Below are 23,598 nucleotides of genomic sequence, written 5' to 3' on the forward strand. Positions count from 1 at the left end.
CCAGCCCTGCGGAGGGAGGAATGCACGACAGGGGATGGGTGGGGCAGGGGGATGGTGGTGGGGGTGGGGGGTGTTGGCTGCTATTTTGGCAGGTGCCAGGGACAAGGCTACAGGAACATGTACCCCACGCCATATAAGCCCATGTGGTCCTCCAGCTGCTCAGATAAGCTATTTAAAACCAGAGCAGATATGCAGGGAACAGTCATGCAACATAAACCAGCTGTCCCTCTTGAGAATCCTGATAAAGCAGAGGCCAGAAACCCAGGCCTGGGAGGGCCGGCTGGGAACAGGGTTGGGGGGCAGAAGGTAACCTCCAAGACACTCCGTAAGTCTCAGCACCAGAATCTTGGAAGGCAGAGGGCAAAAGCTATGTGCTGCTCCACTTGAACTGATGCTGGGGGTGAAGACACCTTCCAGGCTACCAGCTCCTAATGGGCTGAGCAGCCTTGGGCAGGTGGCTGGCTCTGCCAGCCTCCGTGAGGGCATCTGCAAGGTGGGTCTTCTCCATGACCCCCAAAGTCATGTGGCACACCCTCCTCACAGGGAATGGACTTAAACCACTACAGGCGGCCAGATACAAGGTAGAACTTCCAGTCAAGAACCTTGAACAGGCAGCTCGCTGTGCGAGAGGGGTGATGCGGACTCTCGAAGGTCATCCCCTAACGGCTTTAAAATCAAACAGTGCCGGACCATGACCTGCTAAACCTGCTAGAGTGCAGATGCATGTGTCAGGCCCTGGGCTTTCGCTTGCTTGCCTGTGTCTGACCATGTACATGCACTTGTACGTTCAGGGCTGGCCCATTGCAGGGTTCAGTAGATTATGAAAAAGAAAGAGACAGGAGGAAAGCAAGCCAGTGGGCAGCTGAGCTGACTCTCCCCTCCATCTCACTCTGAATCTTCACAGCCTAGGTCCTGCTTGACTCTGAAGCAGGAATGGTCCTCCTCTGGACCAGGCCCTCCCCTCCCCCATGACCCCCCTGGCACTTAAAGATCTTGCCCATTCATGATCCACACTCCTCTGTTTCTCTGTGGGCGAAGAAAGCAATCTCGCTATTCTCTGCTCTCTTCTCCCATCACCCAGTCATGTGTCCCGCCTTCCCAGTCCTCAAACTCTTCTCTCAAACCCTCTATCTTGGGAGTTACTATGCTGCCTCTACCACTAATGTCCTTGAAAAGGTCCTCTGCACAGGGGACTTGCATTTGCTCCATACCCATGCTGCTGTTAGACTCTTGTCCCATCACTCAGCTGACTCCGTCCCCTCCATAGTTCCCTGTGGCCTCTGAGTCCAGTGGCCTTGATTGCCCAGCTCCAGGCTTATCCCCTGCCACGTGGGTCTCCACACTGCCAGCAGATCTGTGGCAGGGCAAGCTGAAGCCAACCGCCTGCTGGCCAGCATCATGGGACTGAGGAGGACCACAGGGAAGCAGGGAGACTTTGTAGAGAGACAGGCAGATGGAGGGGAGAGATTCCCGAGGGATAGTGAGGAAGGAGCCAGGCCGTCCAGAAGAAAGTAGGGGGAGCCCATCATCTCTCTCTCCCAGTCTAGCCCATGAAGCAGGGCCCAGTCTTCCCTTGGGTCCTGGCCTGTAATAACGTAGAATTTGGAATTACTTTTCCCAAACCCTTTTTTAACTTGAGGGTGGGTTACTGTTCCTTGTAAGCCCAATAAACTTTCAAACAGGCCACAGTTTATTTGCATGGATGCCTAGAAGAGGGGTCTGGGCACCTAGATCACTACAGAGCCCCATGGGAAAAGCCCAGTAGATCCTTAGTGTCGTAGGCCACACCTGTACGGCTTCGAATTGTTCTAAGGCAGGAGCTTCGTTCAGAGCGCTGTGAGACAACTACTCAGACGAGGAAATCCAGCCCCCATGCAGCAGCCACTCCTGGGCATAGCAGGGTTACTCTCAGCCCTTTTTTTATATCCCTGTCCTTGCAAAGGGATGTAAAGTGAAAACAAAGCCAGAGTGGAATGGGAAGCTTATGCTGAAATAGTGCATGTAAATTTGAGGATCCACAACAGGACGGGCCACTTGTGGGGTCACAGGGCCCCTACGGCACGAGAGCAGGAGGGTGCAGCCAGGAGTGGTGAGTGGGAGCCCTGTTCTGTCTCCAGAGGGTGCCCAATGTCACCCGTCCAGAGGCCTCCCCACCTGCCTGGACATCTAGTCGCTACCACTCATCTATCCCCAGCTGAGGTCATCTTGGGCACACGCTGGTCTCCTTGTTTACTGGCTGCGTCCCCAATAGGAACAAGGGCAGGGCCCTCCCGTATTGGATTCACAGGGGAGGGGGCTGTGCTGTGGCACCCCCTGACATTTCCCCTAGCAGCCAGCCCTCACTGGGCACTCCAGGGGAAGGGGGTGCAGGCATGAAGGGCCCTGCTGAGGCTGCAGCTGCAGGAACAGGCCCCTCAGTGTCCTCCTAGGCTCTTACTCCAGGGTAGGGCCCTGCCTGGGGAAGGCTTTCAGGAGGCTCTCCTGACTCTGGGTGGGGACAGTTTTGTTTACTGGAAAAGTTCACCTATCATGGCATGAACATGTGAAAGTCCTCTGAGGTCATCTGCTTGAGATTCAGAGAAGGGAAATGGCTCAGGGTCACACCTGAGGTCTGGGCAGAGCCAGAGCCGTTTAGATGTCCCGAGGCTCCAGGCAGGACTCACTCCATTCCTCGGCCCTGCCCACCCTTATCCTCCAACTCTTAGCTGTGAAGTTGGAACACTCACAAAGCCCCAGCACTAGCAGCGGGTGGGGGGTGCTCAGGACAGGGCCCCCAGGTCCCTATATCCCTTACTCAGGCACAGGAGACTCACTGGCCAGAGGTGGGCCAGCCTGGGGCACTGGGACCTCTGCACAGATGGCACTTTGAGGGCCTGTCCCCTGGGGCAGATCTGCGGAGCCCTCACCCAGAGTCACAGAGCAGGGGTAGGGCTGATACCCCACACACCTGGGGAACTGGACTGATGATACCCTTAGGAGCCGTGTTAAGGGTCGTGTTCCAAAAAGACCTGGAGCTTCCCCAGGCATGCAAAGGGGGAGTGGGCAGGCGGCTCTGCACCTGGCCGCATCCCCAGCTGATTCTGGGTAAAACTACAGCAGTCAATCAAGACAGAGAGTTCTAATGATTTAAATTTTTGAAAAGTTGTAAACCACAGCTTTAAGGGGTTAACAGGGCACCAGGCTGATGTTCCTAACTTGGTTGGTTCTAGATTCTCTGATGGTTCCTTCACCAAGCTCATAGGGGCCATGATGTCGGAGCATGGGGGTGGGGGCTGGAGGGGGCTTGTTGGGGAGGAGGGTAGGCCTGGCCCTGTATGTGGCAGTTCCCCAGTCACCAAGCTAGGACTGCTGAGTGGCAAGCCACCACCTTAATGTGAGAAGAGGGGAGATGAGGAAAATGATGATCCTCCTCACACACTTCAGATGACCTCTGCTAGAAAGCAAGGCCTCTGGAGAGGAATTCGCTTTTCAGGTCTCATCAGTCACTTACACCTGAGAGTGAATGAGTTTATCAGATCCTTCCTGAGAATAGGATTTTCAGAGAAAGGGGAAGTGGTTGCACACAAAAAGGCACTTAGCTCCTGGCCAGGGCAGCAGGCCAGGGAAGGGAGGGGAGAACCAAGCAGGGAGATGGGCCACGGGGAAGACGCATGGCAGCTCCTTCTGGCCAGAGTGGGCCTCGGTGGCTGGGAGCAGGCCCCAGGGACAAAGATGGGTGGGTCCAGGCCTCAGTGAAGGGGACATCACAGACACAGAGGCACTTGCTGGGAGCAGATGAGACAGGTGACTCTGGAGTTCTTGAGGGATGCCATGCCCTGACCCTGGATGTGAGCAGGAAGGAGCAGAGGTCTCTGGGTAGGACGTAGGCCCCATAGTGCTGATGTGTGCCTGTGCTGTGCCCTGGGCAGAGGCTGGGTCCCAGCATCTGTTGCGCCTGCCGCGTGGTGAGAAGTTCCCAGCCCCAAGAGGCTGGGCTGGGCAGGAACTGGCTGAGTCTTGCAAATATTCCTGACCCCAGGGGCCCTGGCCAAACAGATCCAGAGGCAAAAAGGGAACAGAGGCAATGAGAGGAAGGGGTGCTGCTGTGAGAGGCAGGGGCCTGGCATGAGGGAGGCCCCTTGAGATGAAGACTTGCAGGTCTGTCTTGGCAGGGCTTGTCACACCTGTGGGGCAAAGAGCTGTTAGCACAAGGCAATGGGGTGCTCAGGGATGGAAGGGGAAGGGGGCCACTGCATAGGAAGGCATCTCTTTGCCCAAGCCCCACACCCACAATGAGTCAGAGCCCTGCAATCTGCCAGCTGAAGGGACAGAGGCTCTGAGAGCTGCAGGCAGCAAAACCAGCTGAGGGCTCAACCTTGTTCTCAAGGTTGGCTCAGACCAATCTGCATGAGCAGGGATGGGGGGCTTCTGGGTAGACTGTGCGATCGCAGGCCAGTGTGTGCACACGGGGGCGATGGGGTCTCCCACAGTGCACTGTGGCCCTCTGCTGTGGGGCCAGGCCCCTCCCCACCATTCACCTCAGCGTCCAGCGAGGAGTCAGATTTCTGTCCCCACTGAGTCCTCTTGGTAGCAGATGACACTTTCTGTGCCTCCTGATTGAGGGTATCAGGGTGGAGACCAGGGACTAAGACCAGGCTCCAAAGGGCTCGGGATCCCCCAGGCCCAGCTCCCAGCCCAGGATGTCCTTTCTCTTCCCATAAGAGAAAAGGAACCCAGACCTACCCCTCCTCTCTGCTAGAGTCTGACCCACATACCCATCCATCCCCCACTGTTTCTACTACTGAAATGACTCCTCATCTCCCGCTGTCCCTCCTCTGTCCCCAATCATCCCACCACAATGGCCCCACAGTAAGAGACATCAGAGAGGGCCAGGGTACCTGGGGGTCCTGATCTCCAGACTCTTGGGTCCTGCTGATCCACAGGTTGAGTCTTGATGTCACAACCCCTGAGAGCCTCAAGTTCTCCTAAAAAGAGAACCTTCCATCTCAGGGTTTGGGGACCTTGGCAGCAGCGAGGCATGTTCAGAGGCCCTGGAATGGGATAGGACTCTCCCTCACTCCCATATGCATCCAGCATGTGCCACATATACCTGGGACAGCCCCCTCCCCTTCTCCCAGGGAGCTGTGTGCCCAGCTAAGGAGATGGGCTCAGGAACGTGAATGGGAACTCAAGTGAAGGTTCTGCCAACATTAAGCGACACATGAAAACACAGTTTTCTAGCACTGCCACAGCCAAGATTTGGGTTTTGGAGATGTCAGGGCTAATCACCCTAAGGACCCTAGTGGGGCCTGAGCCCCTCACCTTCCGGCTGGAGGCTGGTTCTGCGCGGCTCTGGCCCACCAGTTCCTTCTCAAAGAGGTGACGCTTGCTGGCTACACCCACAGGAGCCACGAATAACTCAGTGCGAGGGGAACCCGGAGACTTGACAGATTCTGATCTCTGGGAACCAAGAACACCAACAGTTGACGCATGCTGAGGAGGGGCAAGGGCGATGCCCACCACTCATCCTGCCCTCCACCCCTTGGGAGAAGCCCCCACCCACCCGTATGGCTGTGTGGTATCTCTCCAGCTTCTCTCCCAACTTCACTGTGTTGGCTGGGAGCTTCATACTGGCACTGCAGGATGGAAGATGGAACAGGCGAGCCAAGTGAGACACGCAGGGATACCAGGCCTGCCCCCATGGCCTGAGAAGCAGAGCAGCCCCATCACACTTTCTCTTTGTGGCCAAGAGAAACGTGGCCCACCATCACACAGCAGGCTGTGTTGACTCGGCCAAGGGGAGGAACTTACAGACTCCAGGGATTTCCCTCCACTCCCAAGAAACGTCCCATTCAACAGGATATCCCCAAGATGTCCCTCCTTCCCTTCTCCTCCACACCTTGTCATTTCCACTGCAAAACACCTCCCGAAGCAGGCCCTTCCTTTCCATCTTCCCCATCACAGCAATCGCCACCTACCTGCTCTCCCGGCCTGCCATCATGAGCTCTCCACATGGCTGCTCCTACCTCAAATCTAATCCTGTCCTTCTAGCTCGGACCCCGCAGGCCTTGGCAGAGCACACAAGGCTCTAGTGATCTGGGCCCTCCCCTTCCCTCCCCCACAGTATGCCTGTGTGCTGGCCAGCTGGACACCATGCTCTTCACTCTGCCTTTTCACAGGCTGTTCCCACTATTTAAAACGCTATTCCTCCAGTTTTATACGTGCAAACTTCCTACTAGTTCATGGAAAATCGATTGCTCCATGACACCTTCCCCAGCTCTCACAGGCTGAGCAGGTGCAGCTACTCCTGAGCTCCTAGCCCTGGGTTCATATTCCTGTGTCCCTGTCCCTCCTTGGTTGGCCAGTATGTAATGGTCTTATGTTTGAGAGAACTGCTATAGGTTCGCCGGGAGGGTGTGAGTTGCTTGAGGACAGCAGCTGTGTCATTTGTCTTTGCATTCCTCCTCCTCTGCCCCAAGCCTAGCCTAGTGTAGTAGGCTCCAGTAAATGTTCATGGGGCAGATGAATACAGCATGAGTGGATGACATTCCTAACACATAAGCACATCTGCTTCTCAGATCCTATTTCAGTTTTGCTTTTTTATTTCAAAGCAAATGCAAGTAGTCCTCAGGCTACTTGCATCAACACCACTGAGCCCAGGAATCCTTGTTAAACCTGCAGACCCACAGCCCCCCAACCAGGCCTGCTGGAGCAGGGGCTTCCCCTTCCTTACACTGTCCGTGGTCTCCCTCCCAGAAAGCCCCCTTTCCGTCTCCTAACCTCAAGGCTAAACGCTTAAACCCCTTTTGGGGCCCCACCCAAGCCCTGCCTCTTCCGAGCAGCTCTCCCTGATCCCTCCCCCTTCTTGTTCCATCTCATCCCGACTGAGTCCATCCTGTTAATCCCATCCCCCTGCCAGATCTGGAGCCCTGGGCAAGGACTGCACCTTCCTCTCATGTACCCTACCACACAGCCTGGCACAAGGAGGGCAGGTGCAGGTACTAAGAAAATAGCCTGAATATGGCCAAATAGGAAAGAACCAGAGCCTCCAGGCCGCCCACCTGCGAGTTAGGGTCGTTTCTGAGTTGTCTTTCTTGGGGTTCATCTGAAATGAGAAGGAAAGGCATTGGTGTATGGGAGTCCCCGGGAAATTGGTGGCCCCCTCGAGGGAGGAGCCCCGCTCTCCAGACATGTCCTCCTCCTCTTCAGACCTCCCACCCCTTCTACCAGGGGTCAACCCCCACCAAAGAAATATGTGGACAAGCCTTCATTAAAGATCATTGTTTGTATCTGGAAGACACAGGTTCCCACCTACTAATATGGGTCAGAAGTCTTTCTTCAGGCTTCCTTCTCAGGACACCTGTAACCACCTATTTCCCATCTGCCTCCCACTGCCCATGAGCTCTGTGGGGGCACCAGTCACTATCAGGCCACCTCTCCAGGGCCTGGCACACATTAGAGGCGCGATACAAAATGACTGAGTGAATGACCCAGTGAACAGAAGAAGTAAGAATAAACACCAGGGCAAAGCAAGATGAGATTTCCCCAATCCACATAGTTTGTACTATTGGGACACTGGCAGAGCAGGGAGCACTAGGAGACCCTTGCTGCTGCTCTCTGTTCCTCCCTCCGCTCCTAGACAAGTCTCCTAGGTGAGGCCAGGAACTGATGAAGGCAGGTGTGGACCTCCCTGCAGCCCAGGACCTGCCCTGCCTGTCCAGTCTTCATGCAGCCCTGGCCTTGCCCACTAGGTGGGGCTACTCATGCTTATTGGCAGCTACCTCCCAGGTCACTAACCTGCTCTTCTCTGCTGAACACAGCCTTGTCTGTTCAGGGCCACCCATGGGAATCCAAAGCCCCTCTCTATCCAGAGGACCTTCCTAACTAACCTATGGCTCCTATGTTGTAATGGATGTGGGCTTCCTCCGCTTGCCCTCCACAGGCTCGCAGACCAAGGTGCCCAGCATTCTCACCCGAAAGGAGATGGTCCTGGGGCTGGAGCGTTTGAGGGAGCTGCTGTAGGTTCGCTGTGTGGGTGAGGACATATCTGCCTCTTCCTCCTTGCTGGGGATTTTCACCTGGATGGAGCAGGGGGAGTGTCACACAAGAGGTCTAGGGCCCACCAGGCCAGGGCAGCCATAGACCCCATGGCTCACCCCAGGAGCTACAGGAAGAGGGGAGAGTGAGACAGCCCTGTGCCTTCTCTCCTGCCTCCTTCATCTGCTGTGGGAGTAGCTCAGGGACAAAGTCCCTTGGGGCTAGGGCACCAAGCAGAGCTTTCTAAGGGAGCTTCTAGAAGGATCTGAGGCTTCCCATTAGTCTGCCAGGGTCCTGGAGCCCAGGCCCTGGATGAGGATATGCTGGAGGGCACCAGGTGCTCCCTGCCCCATAGCTGGTGCCCCTTTAAGCTCCAGCAGCCTGCCCCATCTCAGCCTCCCTGCTCTGACCGTGGCTAGAAACAGGCAGGGAAAGAAGAGACTTCCAAGGCCAGCCTGCAGGTGGGAGGATGGAGGGAGCCAGGGAACCAGGGACTACCTGGGTGGGACTGGCTGGCAGGGCCAGCCAGGTGGCAGAGTAGAAGGGTGGGAGGGACGGGACACTGCCAACCTGGAGTGTGACGGGTGGAAGACGGGAGGCCACAGTCGGAGGGTCTGAAGCCCCCTGCTCTGTCAAGGAGGGCAGGTTCTTCCCAGGGAGGGCCCTTCCTCTTTGCTCCTTGGTGGTGGCTGGGCTTCCTCCAGAGGCTGGCAGCTCCTGCGCCAGGGGCTGCTCTGAGGCTGTGGCCCTCTTTGGGGCCGGTTTGGCATCTGCAGTTGGGCTCTTCTCTGAGGCCAGTGCCTTCTCGAAGATGGATGCTTTCTCAGACACCAGCCTCCTTCCTGAGCCCAGTGCCATCCCTGGGGCTGGCGACTTCTCAGAGACACTGGTTTTTTCTAGAACAGCCTTCTTCTCTGAGCTGTTTCTTTTCTCTGACACTATCTTCTCTGATAGGGATGTCTTCTCTGAGGCCAGCACCTTCTCGGAGATGGAGATTTTCTCGGAGACCAGACTCTTTTCAGGCGCCGTCTTCTCTGGCATGGATGATTTCTCCAAGACTGGGGACTTCTCTGGAACCCCTTTCTTCCTGCCTCCTGGCTCCCTGCCCATCAAGCTCTCCTCCTCCAGGGCCCAAGGGCCCCGCTGTTCCCGACTCAGTCTCCGGCGAGGTGGGATTTCCAGTTCCTTCTTGGGGACTAGGGGTTGCTGTGTGGCCTGCCCAGGGCTCAAGCTGTCCCTCCCCTCCTCTGCCTCCAGCCTCTCCCGGATGGGGGCCTGTGCAGCCTCCACCACCTGCCGCCTCTGCCTCCGCTCCTGCCGTGTTCTGAGGATGCTCTGGATGTCCTCACCCTCATCTTTGGAGGCTGGGGGCAGTGGCTTGGGCACTTCTGCTTCTTCCACGCTCGGTAGTCTGAGTCAGAAGATGGGAGACAGAATCAGAGGATAGAGGTGGAAGAGACCCTAAGTATACCTAATCCAATGGAGATGCTGCCAGGGCTACCAAGGAGGAGGTGAGGAAGTCAGGCCCTGGCCTCCCCGGTTCACCACCACGTTTATCCACTCGATATATTGCACTTCCAAGGTATCATCTGAACAAAGCACTCTATGTTTTTTAAAAAGTTTATAAATTCCTATGAAGTCCAATGACTATGTTCAGACATAGTCAACAGACCCTGAATAACTACTTTAATATGGGCCAGAGCCTGTGCAGGGCATTGGGGATCAAAAGGAATAAGCACAGTCGTGCCCCTTAGATCTTAGATCAAGACTAAAGATGTCCACGGATTTGTTCAAGGTCACACAGCTAATTGGTGGGGGAGCTGGGAGCAGAACCTAAGGCTTCTGATGCACCGTTCCACACTCCTGTCAGTCTTGTGGGTGCAGCCGAGACTAGGTGACAGCCACAGGTACTTGTGCAGCCAAGCTCTGGACATCCTCCAGAGTCTGGGGCTAGGCAAGGCTAGGGGCTGGGGGAGGGAAGGGGAGAGGGAAAGGGGGAGGGGGGAGGGGAGGGGAGGGGAGGAGAGATCAACACAGACCTGTTCTCCCTTCTAGGGGGACCCAAAGAAACAAAAGCAACATGAGAGGACTGTCCAAAACCCTTAGCACCTGGCCTCCAGCAAAAGGAGATTCTTTTCCTTCCTTACCACCCTGCTCTCCATGTGCTTTCAGGCAAGTTAGCTTCCTGCCTGAGCCTCAGTTTTCAAATCTGCAAATTGGGCTTGTTAGGAAGCCAAATGAGACTCATGAGGGTGCCCAGCACAGTCCTGGCATATAGGTGGCATTCAGTAAACCCCAGGCTCTTCCCCGCCTCATAAGCCCAAAATCTAGATGGCAAAACTAGCCCCAGGGGTCTTCTCCTCAGAAGTAAATTATAGGCCGGGAGCAGTGGCTCACACCTGTAATCCCAGCACTTTGGGAGGCTGAGGCAGGTGGATCATCTGAGGTCAGGAGTTCAAGACCAGCCTGGTCAACATGGTGAAACCCCATCTCTACTAAAAATACAAAAATTAGCCAGGCGTGGTGGCAGGTGCCTTTAATCCCAGCTACTGGGGAGGCTGAGGCAGGATAATAGCTTGAACCTGGAAGGTGGAGGTTGCAGTGAGCCAAGATTGTGCCACTGCACTCCAGCCTGGGTGACAGAGCAAGACTCCATCTCAAAAAAAAAAAAAAAAAAAAAACAAGGCAGCCAGGTATGGTGGCTCATGCCTGTAATCCCAACACTTTGGGAGGCCAACGTGGGCGGATCATGAGGTCAAGAGATCGAGACCATCCTGGCCAACATGGTGAAACCCCATTTCTACTAAAAATACAAAAATTAGCTGGGCATGGTGGTGCACACCTGTAGTCCCAGCTACTGGGGAGGCTGAGCCAGGATAATTGCTTGAACCAGGGAGGCAGAGGTTGCAGTGAGCCGAGATCACACCACTGCACTCCAGCCTAGCAACAGAGCAAGACTTACTCTCAAAAAAAAAAAAAAAAAAAAAAATTTAAATTAAAAAAAAGAATTAGTAAATTAAATTATAGAGGGTCAGGGTTAGAGGGAGGCAGCCTGGATAATGGAAGGAGGTGGGAGCTTGACAGATCTGGATGGACATTCTGGCCCTGCCCCTCTTAAGGTACATGATCTCAGCAAGTCACCTAAGTACTCTTCAACCCTGTTTCTCCACCTGTAAAATGGGATAACAATACCTCTCTCCCAGGGATATTGTGAGAATGACGTGAGCTATGGCCATAAAATGTCCAGCACAGTATTGGTTCATGGATGGTCAACAAAAAGTAGCAAGCATTGTTATGAAGAGGACAGAAGCTGGCAGGACTGAGCCTGGGGAAGGTGGGGAACTTGAAGTTCATCATCACACCCTTCAGCCTCATTTCCTGGACCCCAACTCCCTGAGCAGACTGAACATGCTGCACTTAGTCTGAGGCAGCCAGTCCATCCCCATCAGTCAGGATAGAAACCTGAGCACCTACCTCTCAGAAGCAGAGGTCTGCCGGTCTCCATTCTGGCTGAGCCTGGGAGCCTCATCATCCGCCGTGGAGCTCAGGTTGCGGTGCCGCCGCCTGCGCTCGCGCTCCTGCTCCTCCTCATCCTCCAGAGTCCACTGTCGGGCAAGGCTGGGGGAGGGGAGGAGAGGGTCAGCACAGCTGGGGAAACCCAGGACCCTCCCGAGGCAGGCTCCTGTAGGGCTGGGAGAAGAGATCAAATGCCCTCTAGGCCTGCACTGGCTACAAGTGGCTCAGAAGCGCTTGAAATATGGCTGGTATGAACGGAGGCATGCTGTGTGAAATGCACGCTGAGTCTTGAAGACCAGAGAAAGGTCTCATTAAGAACTGTATACATTGGCCAGGCGCGGTGGCTCATGCCTGTGATCCTAGCACTTTGAGAGGCTGAGACAGGTGGACTGCCTGCACTCAGGAGTTCGAGATCAGCTTGGGTAACATGGCAAAAACTCATCTCTACTAAAAATACAAAAAAAAAAAAAAAAAAAAAAATTAGCCAGGCATGGTGGCGCACACCTGTAGTCCTAGCTACTGAGGAGGTTGAGGCATGAGAATCACTTGAACCCAGAAGGCAGAGGTTGCAGTGAGCTGAGATTGTGTCACTGCACTCCAGCCTGGGTGACACAAGAAGACTGTCTCAAAAAAGGGGGGAAAAAAAAAAAGAAAAAATTGTGTATATTGATTGTGTGTTGAAATGGCAATATTGTGGATATATTGGGGTAAATGAGCTGTAGTATTAAAATTAATTTTGTTTTTTCCTTTTTTTGAAACAGGGTCTCACTCTGTTGCTCAGATTGGAGTGCAGCGGCGTGATCACAGCTCACTGCAGCCCCGACCTCCTAGGCTCAAGTGATCCTCCCACCTCAGCTGGGGACTACAGGTGTGCATCACTACACCTGGTTAATTTTTAAATTTTTTGTAGAAATGAGGTCTCACAATGTTGCTCAGGCTGGTCCTAGACTCCTGGGCTCAAGCAATCCTCCCACCTTGGCCTCCCAAAGTGCTGGGATTACAGGCGTGAGCCACTGTGCTGGGCTCCTTTTTACTTTTTTTTAATGTGACTACTCAAAAACTTAACATTTTAGACCGGGCGTGGTGGCTCACACCTGTAATCTCAGCACTTTGGGAGGCTGAGGAGGGTGGGTCACCCAAGATCAAGACTTGGTGAAACTCTGTCTCTACTAAAAATACAAAAAAAAAAAAAAAAATTAGCGGGTGTTGTGGCGCATGCCTGTAATCCCAGCTATTCGGGAGGCTGAGGCCAGAGAATCGCTTGAACCTGGGAGGTAGAGGTTGCAGTGAGCCGAGATAGTGCCATTGCACTCCAGCCTGGGCAAGAGTGAAACTCCGTCTTAAAAGAAAACTTAACATTTTAAATGTAGTTCAAATTATACATCTATTAAATTCCTACTAAAGCTGCAGGGCTTTGGATTAGACCGGGGTTTCTCCAGCTCAGCACTGTTGACACTTTGGCCAGACAATTCCATGTTGGGGGCTGTTCTGGATCACAGGATGTTTAGCAGCATCCCTAGCCTCTACCTGCTGGGTGCCAGTAGTACATTCCCCAGCTGGAACAACCAACGTGTTTCCTGACATTGCCAAATGTCCCCTGGGGGGCAAAGTCACGCCAGATAGGAACCACTGGGTTGACCTGTACTCTGGACCCAAGGATGGGAATGGGGGGCCTCCGTCCCTGGGGGTGACCAGGAACGTGGAAGGGCGGGCCTGGTCCTGCCTGAAGGAAACAGATGGACTTGCCAAGTGCCTTTCTCTTTTTGATCCTGGGATTCTTAGGTAATACCCATCAGTGGACAGTCATGGAGGTATTTCCTCAGTTATTCAATTCCCCATGGAATTTCTTAGCTTTTGGGAAGGGAAGACTTACAAACAAAACCACTTACACCTGGAAAAAACTCCAGTATTGCCTTCCTTTCACTTTCCCAGGGGCTCCTGGAGCCTTCCTCACCTATCAGATGGAAAGAGCTTCATGGAAAGAGTTGAGCCACGGAGCTCCACAGAGTTGGATGAAAATCCAGACAACTTTCACTTCTCCGGGGAGCAAGAGGACACCACACCCTACTTTTGGTTCCTGCCCCAGTCATCCTTCATTCATGGGGCCAAGCAGGCATTCTATAATCAGTCAGCCAACCCCACCAGTCTATCCATCTACTACTGGCCCACACACCCATGTACTCAGCCACCCACCTGTTTCCACCATCTTTATCCACCTGCCCTACCTACCACCTCCCACCAGCCCATCTTCCATCCAACCCACCCCTTCCAATCCAACCAAAGAGCAAATGAAAACTGAGTGACTGTGACAGGAGAGTACCATGTCAGGAACTGTGTGGGGGTCACAGAACATGGCAGGGTCTCTGCCGTGGAGATATTGACAATCCAGTGAAAAAGAGAAGTGTGTCCACCACTAACTCCCCCAACCAAAGTGCAGAAGTTGTTCTGCACAGTGAGAGAACAAATGCTATAGGCCAAGATTATCAGAAAAGGCTCATGGAAGAGATGAACCTGGGCTGCATCTCAGTGAGGCTGGCAGTCCAGGCAGAGGGAAGGTACCGGGGTTCAGGGTTTGCTGGGGGTGGGAAGCTGAGCTTCATTCTGGGAGACAGGAGGGGGTGTGAGCAGGGAAGTACCAGGCTGTGAAAGTCAGATGGAGGAGCCCTTCCGGGCACCTCCCTGTGGCTCCCCCTGCATTGTCTGCAAATCAGGTTAAAAGGTTCTAGAAACGGCCTCTGTCTTCCCTCCCAGAGTTATAGCAATGACTGCAAGGCCTCCCCTTGCCACTGCCAGATGCCAAACTCTCTACCCTTTGCTGTCCCAGCCTCTCCTGCTGCCCAGCCCTAGTTCCCACTGAGCCTCTCTCCTCTGCAGGGAGACTTTGGTAAGGCAAGGTCAGGTGATCTGGTTTCTAGTCCTCCTGCCCTTGGGCAAGTCACTTCCTTCTCTCTTCCTCTGTTTTCCCTCCTAAAATGAGAAAATGAACCACATGACTGCTCCAATTTTTTTCTAGGTCCAGCATCCCCCGGATTGAGCCAATATTCATGAAAAAAATTACTTTTGAGGACCTATTATGTGCCAGGCATGACTCCAGGGGCTGGGAGCAGCCGGGAATGAGACCGCCAGTCTTCCCCTTGACGGAGCACATTTCCAGCATGGGGGAGTCAGACCATGAACAAGGAAATGAGCCCATAAACAAAATGACACCAGCTAAGTGTCACTAGGACAAGGGAACAAAGTAAGTGACATGAGAGAAGGTGGCTGGGTGGGGAAGCCCCCTCGGAGAGACCTGGTTCATGAGAAGTAGGCAGCAGAGCTGGATCTGGCAGCCAGTGTTCCGGAAGGAGGATCCAGCCAGTGCAGAGCCCGCATGTGAGGAGCTGGGTATTCAGGGGAAGACGGGAAGCCAGGGCCAGAGTGGCCCTCAGGGAAGTTGGAGAGGGAGGCAAGGCCAGAGCAGAGGGCCTTGAAGACCAGGGAAAGGACTTGGGTTTTATTCCAGGTGTGCTGGAGAGCCCTGGAGAGTGGTACACAAAGAAAGAACATGATGGGATCACTGTATTTTTAATCTCTCTGGCTGCTGTATGAAAAAAGAAAAAATTGAAAAGGCTAGGGGAGAGGGGAAACGGGTCAGAAGGCACCGGCAATCCCATAGGCAAGAACTAGAACTATGGTGGCTTGAACTGGGGTGATGACAGAAAATATGGGGGAAAAGTGACAGATTTGGGACATGTTCTGAAGATATAGCCACCAGAGTTGGCGTTGGATTGGATGTTGGGTGGGAGGAGGAGCAGGAAAAGAGAAAAATCAAGAACTGCTAGATTTTGGGCCTGAGTTATTTCTGGAGCTGCCATTAATAACATGAGAAAGACTAGGGGAGGAAGGAGTGTGGTGGGCTGTTGGGTGGTAGTCGGGAGGGACAAGGAGGAGATGAAGAGCTGTGCTTCTGGTTTGCTCCAAGGGAGAAGACACCAGTGAAAAAGCAAAGATGAAGACGCTGCAGCCAGGGAGCTCAAAGGAAACCAAAGGAGGGTGCTGGCATGAACAGGGGAGTAAAGGCCTCAGTCAGATGCTGCTGCGAGGGGAACGAGACCAGGACGGAATTGTGAGCACAGAGGCGCCAGGTACCGCAGGAATAGCAGATGCCAGGACTGTGCCAGAGCCTGAGCAGGCTGGCAGGGGTAAATGGAAACCAAAAAAGGAATTAGTGAGTAGCAACAACTCTTTTGAGAAGCAAATAGCATGGGACAGTAGTGGCCGAGCACAGTGGCTCACGCCTGCAATCCTAGCACTTTGAGAGGCTGAGGCAGGTGGATCACCTGAGGTCAGGAGTTCGAGACCTGCCTGGCCAATATGGCGAAACCCTGTCTCTACTAAAAATACAAAATTAGCATGGTGGTAGGCGCCTGTAATCCCAGCTTCTCAGGAGGCTGAGGCAGGAAAATGGCTAGAACCCAGGAGGTAGAGGTTGCAGTGAGCTAAGATCATGCTGCTGCACTCCAGCCTGGACAACACAGCAAGATTCCATCCAAAAAAAAAGAGGGGGGGTGGACAGTAGCTAGAGGAGGATGTGGGCTCAAAGAATACTTTAAGGTATAAGTTACATAAATGTACAGATCTTAAGTTTTGCTTCTTTTTTTTTTTTTTTTTTTTTTTGGATGAGCAAACAAAGGAGAGAGTGGAGAAGGTCTTAGAGGGTTGAAAAGAGTGTGACTGGCTGGGCATGGTGGCTCACACCTGTAATCCCAGCATTTCGGGAGGCCAAGGTGGGAGGATTACTTGAACCTAGGAGTTTGAGACCACCTTGGGCAACGAAGCGAGACCCCTGTCTCTATATAAGAAAAGAGCGATTGAGTTGTCCTGCAGTGAGAGAAACAACCGCAGGATAGGGTGTCTTTCATGTCTAGTGCCCAGCACTGCGCCTGGCACCAGCAGGTGCTGACAAATGTGGAAGAGCAAGTAAGTGTCAATTTCAGGAGTGCTGGGCTCTCCTCCTCCCTACAAATTACAAAACCTCTGCCTGGATGCCAAGGCACACAAAGAGGGAACAAAGCCCACTCCTCCCCCAAAGGCAATCTGCCCGGCTGTCTGCCCAGGAAAGGTGAGTGCCTGCCCATCACCCCAAAGGGAAAGGAGGTGCCTTTGGAGGAGAACCTTCCAGACCCTCCCAATTCTGCCAGCAGCGCAGCTCTTCCTGGTGAGAACCTCAACCCCTCCTCTGGCAGTCACACCTCTACTTCCTCAGGGGAGAAGGAGAGGAGCCCAAATCAAACTTTCCTTCTATGACCTTGGCCACGGAACTTAAACAAGATTCCCCTGGGCCTCTGCATGACTCCTGTGAGCTCTGGGTATTTGTAGATTGAACATTCATCATTCCTTCATCCTTCATTCACTACACACAAACAGATGCTCTCTTATGAGGCAGGTTCCAAAGTCCCACCTCTCCTCAGTTTTCTTATTCAGACTTAGAAACGCCAATTTCTGCTGGCTTACATGTGAGGCCACATCTCCAGCTCCCTCCTCTGGATGCACCCCGTCCCTTATCCACAGCCTGGAAACAGCTCTTGCCCTCCAAAGCTGAGGGATCCAAACACTGGGGAAAGTGACCCACAAAGCCCAGAATGCCTCTCCCCTGACCACACCCACAGTTGGCTGAGCTGGAGCCTCCAGGATTCCTAGGTCTTGAGCCACCCAGCTCCCACATGCCACCCTCAGCCCTTGGGGAAGTGGCCAATTTGTTTATCCTCCTGTGGGGCCCTGGAGGGTGCATGAGCACTCAGGTCCTGGTCTCCTGGTGGGTCTCCATGGCTGAGCTGCAGGACTCAGAACCCAGGGATCTTTGAGTGTCCCCAAGCTTTACACTAAGACCCCACAGCTCACCCAAGGTGACATGGCCACCATCCCTGCTGCTTGGCAATCATGGGGCTGCCTTCAACCCTGACATCTGGCAAAACAGGAATCCCTACAGCAGCACCACCCCACCGTGGGGAGAAATGTTATATCGGATAAGCACAAATCATGAGGGAGGAAGGGAAGGGCAAAGGCCAGTCCCCAGGAGGGGACTCAGTGGGTACAGTTGTTGAAACCCCAGTAATAAATAAAAAATTGAGGGCTCAAAACAGTGTTGGGCACTTGTTGAACATGGTGAATACGAATAAATCCATAACTAAAGGAATAAGGGTGGAAGTGAGCACACTCGTGGAAGTGCTTACTCTAACACCAGTCACTGTTCTAATACCCCTGGCATTCATCTTTACAACAGCCACTGGGTGTGGTGGCTCACGCCTGTAATCCCAGCACTTCAGGAGGCCAAGGCGGGCAGATCACTTGAGGCCAGGAGTTCAAGACCAGCCTGGCCAACATGGTGAAACCCCATCACTACTAAAAATAGAAAAAAAAAAAATAGCTGGGTATGGTGGCGCACACCTGTAATCCCAGCCATTCAGAAGACTAAGGCATGAGAATCACTTAGAACTCAGGAAGCAGAGGTTGTAGTGAGCCGAGAACATGCCACTGCACCCCAGCCTGGGTGATAGAGCGAGACTCTGTCCATCTCGTATATAAAGAAACTGAGGCTCAAAAGAGTTAACAACTGTCCCAGGATTGCACAGCTAATAAAAACAAGAAGCCAAGATTTAAACATAGGTCAGCCTCTCAAAAGCACCTACCCTTAACCACCATACCAAGTGCCAGAAAAGGATGTCCAGGGAGGGCCGGCCCTAACCCAGAGTGAGCTTAACAGCTGAACCCTCAGGGGAGGGAACAGAGGCCCAAGAGGGCATCTAAAGGTGTGGTATTCCCCACCCCAGGACAGGTTGGGGCCCAGGGCAAAGCCTGGGAGGGCAGAGGTTTGGGGAAACCCCATGGCCCATGCAACATTGATCTTCAAACCCCAGAGCAAGGCCCAGGGTGAAACCTGCAGGCCCCAACAGCTGGGGAGGCTCAGCTGCTCCTACTAGCTGAGGCCACAGCACCAGCCAGCTGCCCACCACTCCTTCCCTCTCGACAACCCTTTCCCCAACCTCCTGGCCTTCATTTGGGGACACACATCCCTCTCGGTGTCTCCACGTAATGCTAATGCTGCTATCCTCCTCCCCACTCCAGACTTCAACTCCATCCTTTGGAGATGGGGTCCTCTTTTTCTCTTAAATAATTCTAAAGGACATTCTGCCCTGTTGCTCACTAGGGAGTTTGTTTTGACCTCTCACCAATTTTCTTCCTGAAGTCTAACTTCCAGCTATTCTGCAGCAACTGATGGCAGGGATTTAAGTGAAGTGGTTAAAAGTCATGTTTAGCAGTAGAACCCATTTTCCCAAATTGAATCAGACAGAAGCCCATTATACAATAGATCAAGGCTCAGTTGCTCTGCTTAAAGCTGGGAGAGGGTGAGAAGGCTGCCCCAGATGCATTTTGTGGAACCCTGGGGCTCAAGGAGCATAATTTGCAAATCTTGGGGGCTGGGGATAGGGAAGGGAGGACAGAGGAGGGATGGGAGAGCATGCCCATGACCTTGGCCAGTCTCCTGAACCTGAGCAGGGCAGGCCTTAAGCTCCCCTTCTGCATGGTCACTGTAGGGGGTAACTCAGGTCTCTTCCAGCCCCAAAGGTCTAGAGAGAGGTGTCAGGAGAACCCAGGGCAGCAACTGGAAGTAGGAGGGTGGCTCAAGGCCCAGGCAGGGAAATGATTAACCACTGGCTGTTCAGTCCCAGGCATTCTCAGACCAACCCCTCACCCCCTGCAGACAGGCCTGGCCCAGCCTCACTGGTCACCAGGCCAGTCCAGGGAGAAAAGGACAAGGCCTCTGACCAGGGCACCCAGCCAGCCAGCTCACCACTGCCCCCCCATCCCATCCCAGGGCTGGAGGACTTGAATTTCTGCTCTATGCCAAGGATGGGCTGCAGGCTGGCCCCCAGCTACCCACCCACCTCTCCATCCACCTCCCCACCTGGGACCATGCTGTCACACCCTAGCACGGTCCTCCTCAGCCCAGGAGGCTCCATTGACAGTGACTCAGAGCCCTTTCCTGCCTGCCCGCTGAGGCTTGTTCACCCAGGGAGCGGAGCGGGAGCGGTCCTCTGTTCCAGGTGCCTCATCAGGGTGACTGTTGGCAGCAGCTGCATCTGCCCACAGGGCTCTATGAGGGCTGGGACCAGGCAGGGAGGGCAGGCCAGGGGCCCCTGTGGCAGGACTGGTTCCCCAGAGCTTCCCTGGCACTTACCCTGGACATCTTGTGGGAACCTGGCTGTACCCACACGAGTCCGTGTCCATCTGAGCAGTGGACAAGCTTAGGCCAGACCTTGCTCCCATTTTCAAAGTTCCAGTGCCCCAGCTGCCTCCCCACACACACCCCCATGCATATCCAGGCATGCTTTCAGACACAAAATCACATATATCCCACCAGACTATGAACTTCTGAAGGAGTGTCTGGTTTGTATTTTTAACCCAATGCACAGTACTGAGGTCTTCAATAAACAGTTCAACTGAACATATGCAGACTGACAAGCTCAAGACTCAGCAACCTTAAGAACCAACTCCACACGCAGATGTCTCATCTCTTCATAGGCCATAAACACACTTGTCCACAAGTACGCCACACACACACACACACACAAAGCATACATTCATAGGCACAGGTAGGCCCACATCTAGAAGCAAAGACACTCCCACATCAACCCCCAGGCACACTGACCCACATGCAAAGTCCAAGCCCTTGACTCCTCAGCCGCACCCTCAGCACAGACCTTCCTCTGTAGCAGCCTGGGTTTCTTTTCCAGAGCACTGAGTTCCCTCCATTCGTGGGGCTTACCTTTTCCCCTCTCTAGAGCCCATGGGCTGCCCACAGTGCTTCAGAGCACTGTGAGGTCTTGAGGGTCTGGGGAGGTGGCCCCCCACTCCCAGTCCCAGGCGATGAGCTGCTATGGAGAGGCTAAGCCTGAGACAATGAGGTAGTTCTGGAGCCCTTAAGGGAGGGCGGGAGCAGGGTAGAGGACATACTAGAGCACCGGAAAAACCTGTGAAAGATGCCTTGATGGGGAAAGCCTGCAGGACCCAAATGGCTGGAGGGTGCTGGTCTGCACCTGGCAGAAATAGCCCTGGCTCAGGAAAGGCCAAAACCCAAATGCCCACCTGGGAGGAGCCAAGATGCTAATGTCTACCTGGCTAGAAAGGGATCAAAAGAGCAGGCTCCAGCTCTGGGCTATTCAGGAGCCTCAGTTTCCTTAGGGACAAGATGCCGGAGGCGGGTGCCCAGTGGAGGAATGAGGTGAAAATGCTCACAGGGGGCCTTCTTGGGAGAGGTGCAGGGTTGCTCCAAGAGAAGTCAGTAGAGGTCACCAGTCTCCATGAGGGGTGCCACCTTCTGAACACCCACCTTCCCCAGGCCTCTGGGACCCTGATAGGATGTCCAGTAGGCAGGGAAAGGATGCCTCATCCCCTGACCCTTTAGGAGACCAATGTACAAATATTGCAGCAGCACAGATGAGGATGGACACTATCTTAAGGTTCCCAGCCCAGATGCCACCCCAAAATGCCATGCTGAGATTTTGAGCCTCCTTAGTGGGAGATGGGTCTGCTTCCCTCCAGTCCTCTTCACTGACCCCTCCAAGACGGCTCTCCCTGCTCCTCCACCTCCCAAGAGGGGCTGTGGGACACCTCCCAGGGGTCCTCTCCCCCGGAGACACACGGGGGCAGTGAGGGAGACTTCTCTCAGGAATGAGGCTTGGAGGTTACTCCTGAACACCTCCACAATCCCCCAAAACGTTCCTTCCCGCTTCCACCTTCCACAGGGAGGCCATACCCCAGGGGGCGTCCAGGCTGGGGACCAGCCTTCCCCCAAGTACCCTGTGTGGGACCTCAGGCCCCGATGGGAGAAGACCTACCCTGTAACCTCAGGGTCCCCGAGTTTGGCCCCAATCCTGTCTCCCGCGAGTCGCAGCAAGACCAGGGTCCAGCCTTGGTGTCAGGGTCCCAGGCGGGGAGGAGGCCGGTTCCCGGGGAGAGAAGACCCAAAATCTCCCCGCCGACCCCGCGCCCCTCCTGGCTCTCTCGGGCGCTCACCTGGACAGCGCGGACCAGTCCTTCCTGCTGACAGCCATGCTGCAGGAGCCCCGCGTGGCCGCCCGCGCCCGGCCGGCCGCCGCCTCACCTGGCGCCCCTCCCCCGCCCGCCCAGGTGGGGTCACATGGCCGCTTATCTCACCCCCGCGCGCCCCGGCCGCGCTCCGATTTGCCGACCCGGGAGCGGCCTCTGGGGTGTGGGCGTCCCAGACAAAGCCGCATTGATCGCAGCCCAGGCCGGCCGGGCCGCGAGGCCGCAAGCGCTGGGTGGACCGTCGGACGGATCGCGGGACCGACCGACGGACGCCCGGGGCCGGCGTGGGGCTGGTCGGCTGCCCGGGGCGAGGGCGGGAGACTTCCTGCTCAGAACCAGTCCGACCAGCTTGGCGCTGGGCCGCCTCCCCGCGCTGTGTCGCGGCCCGGGTGCCGGGGAGCTGGGCTGGGGGCGGGGACCCCTGCCGGGAACCCGACTTAGCCCGGAGAAGCTCAAGAGCAAGAAGCCGAGCGGAAAAGTTAGCGCAGGTACTGTAATCTCGGAGCGCCCGCGCCTTCTGGGCCCCTTTCCAGAGAACGCCCTCCCCACTCCCAGGCTTCAGAACCCACCCGGGCCCACCGCCCCAGTAGGCCTGGCTGAGATGAATGGGGCTTTGCTTTCTGAGCTGCACATAAAACAAGCCCCTGGTAGAGCCAGCCCCACCCAAAGGGAGAATCTTAGACTCAATTCAGCAAACATTTGTGTGCCCACAGCCTGAAAGCACAAATATGTCAAAGGCACTGTCCTTGCTCTCTGATACTGGACTTTGGCAGGGTGTATAATAGGGGCAGAGGAAGCTCAGTTTTTCTTCCCGGAGGAAAGATTAAGCACAGATATCTAGGACTCGAATTTTGGAGCACCGTGAGACAGCTCAGGCACCCCGGCACCACCTGGCTCCCTTTATGTGCCCATCTGGGCTGGTGCGGGGCCAGGTGCTTTCTTTCCAGGAAGCAGCGTCAGGTGGGCTAAGAGAAGGTCAGGTGCTGAGCACGGGGAATCTTATCTTCCCTGATGGGTCTGAAACACAGGGTCAAGGCACAGCTGCAGTTCCTGCCCTGAGAGGAAGGAAGCACAGCCGCCAGCGCCAGGATGAGAAGACAGAAAAGGAGCCGAAGTAGGAACTGCCCTCATGCTCCCGGGCCTCACTGCCCAGCCTCAGCCTCTCTCTGGTGCTCATCTCAGGCCCTCCAGCCCTGAGATTCATGGTGAAGGGCAAGCTGGCTGCCGGGCAGAAGCCTGGAAACACACACAGCCAGCCTGGTGAGATTCCCCCTCCCAAAGTACCCCCTCCTCCAGGGAGCCTTCCTTCTTGGCATAGGAGGGGCAGGATGAGGTCCAGGACATGAGAACTGGACTGGTAACTTGCACACTTGAGATCTGATTCTGACATTTGTGAACTATGTGACTTGAAACAAACTCCCTCAGTTTCCTCATCTGTGGAGTGGATGTTAGGATAACTTGCTCTGCTTCCTTCCAGGTTGTGGAAATCGCATGAGTTCCCTGCTAGTGACATTGGAGTGAGCAGATGAACGTCAACAAGGCCCCAGGGAGCTCTGAACAGAGGCTAAGGCAGGCCCTGGAGCTGTTTGCTGTTTACAGGAAAAGAGAAAGAGGGGACCCCAATAGTCTAGGTCCCTGGATCCTCTGACCTGGGGCCTGACACTGTCAGGGAAGCTGCTGTCTCCCTGGGGACCTACTGAATGTTCTTCCCATGGCTGGTCAGTGGTGACACCTCAACACAGGAAGAAAAATACTCCTATGAAGTCATCTGAAGCCTGGTCATGCCATGGACACTTCATAAAGCCAGGGAACAGTGGGGTTTCTAAAAGCCCAAAATCGAATAGCCTCCCTACAGATATAAAAGCCCAAAGACATGGAAAGTTTGTATGCAGACAACCCTAGAAGTAAGGAAAAGTGAATGCCATATATGTTAGTGCCCAGAAAGTTCCTTGAGGGCAGACATTGTACATTTACGGG

General features: G+C 54.5%; 1 protein-coding gene across 1 annotated transcript; it reads right to left on the reverse strand.

The window, feature by feature from the left end:
• Positions 1–3,489: 3,489 nt before the first annotated feature.
• LAD1 (ladinin 1) lies at positions 3,490–21,917 on the reverse strand. Its single transcript, XM_010378872.2, has 10 exons — positions 21,589–21,917; positions 11,491–11,634; positions 8,587–9,427; positions 7,953–8,057; positions 7,041–7,084; positions 5,543–5,615; positions 5,302–5,439; positions 4,878–4,964; positions 4,518–4,592; positions 3,490–4,163 (listed from the first exon to the last, which is right to left on the reverse strand). The coding sequence occupies exons 1-10, from the start codon at positions 21,624–21,626 to the stop codon at positions 4,158–4,160; spliced, it is 1,551 nt and encodes a 516-aa protein (XP_010377174.1). The 5' UTR covers positions 21,627–21,917; the 3' UTR covers positions 3,490–4,157.
• Between the last annotated feature and the right edge of the window lie 1,681 nt (positions 21,918–23,598).

This window comes from Rhinopithecus roxellana, chromosome 1 (assembly GCF_007565055.1).
Source record: "Rhinopithecus roxellana isolate Shanxi Qingling chromosome 1, ASM756505v1, whole genome shotgun sequence".
Taxonomy (NCBI): Eukaryota; Metazoa; Chordata; class Mammalia; order Primates; family Cercopithecidae; genus Rhinopithecus; species Rhinopithecus roxellana.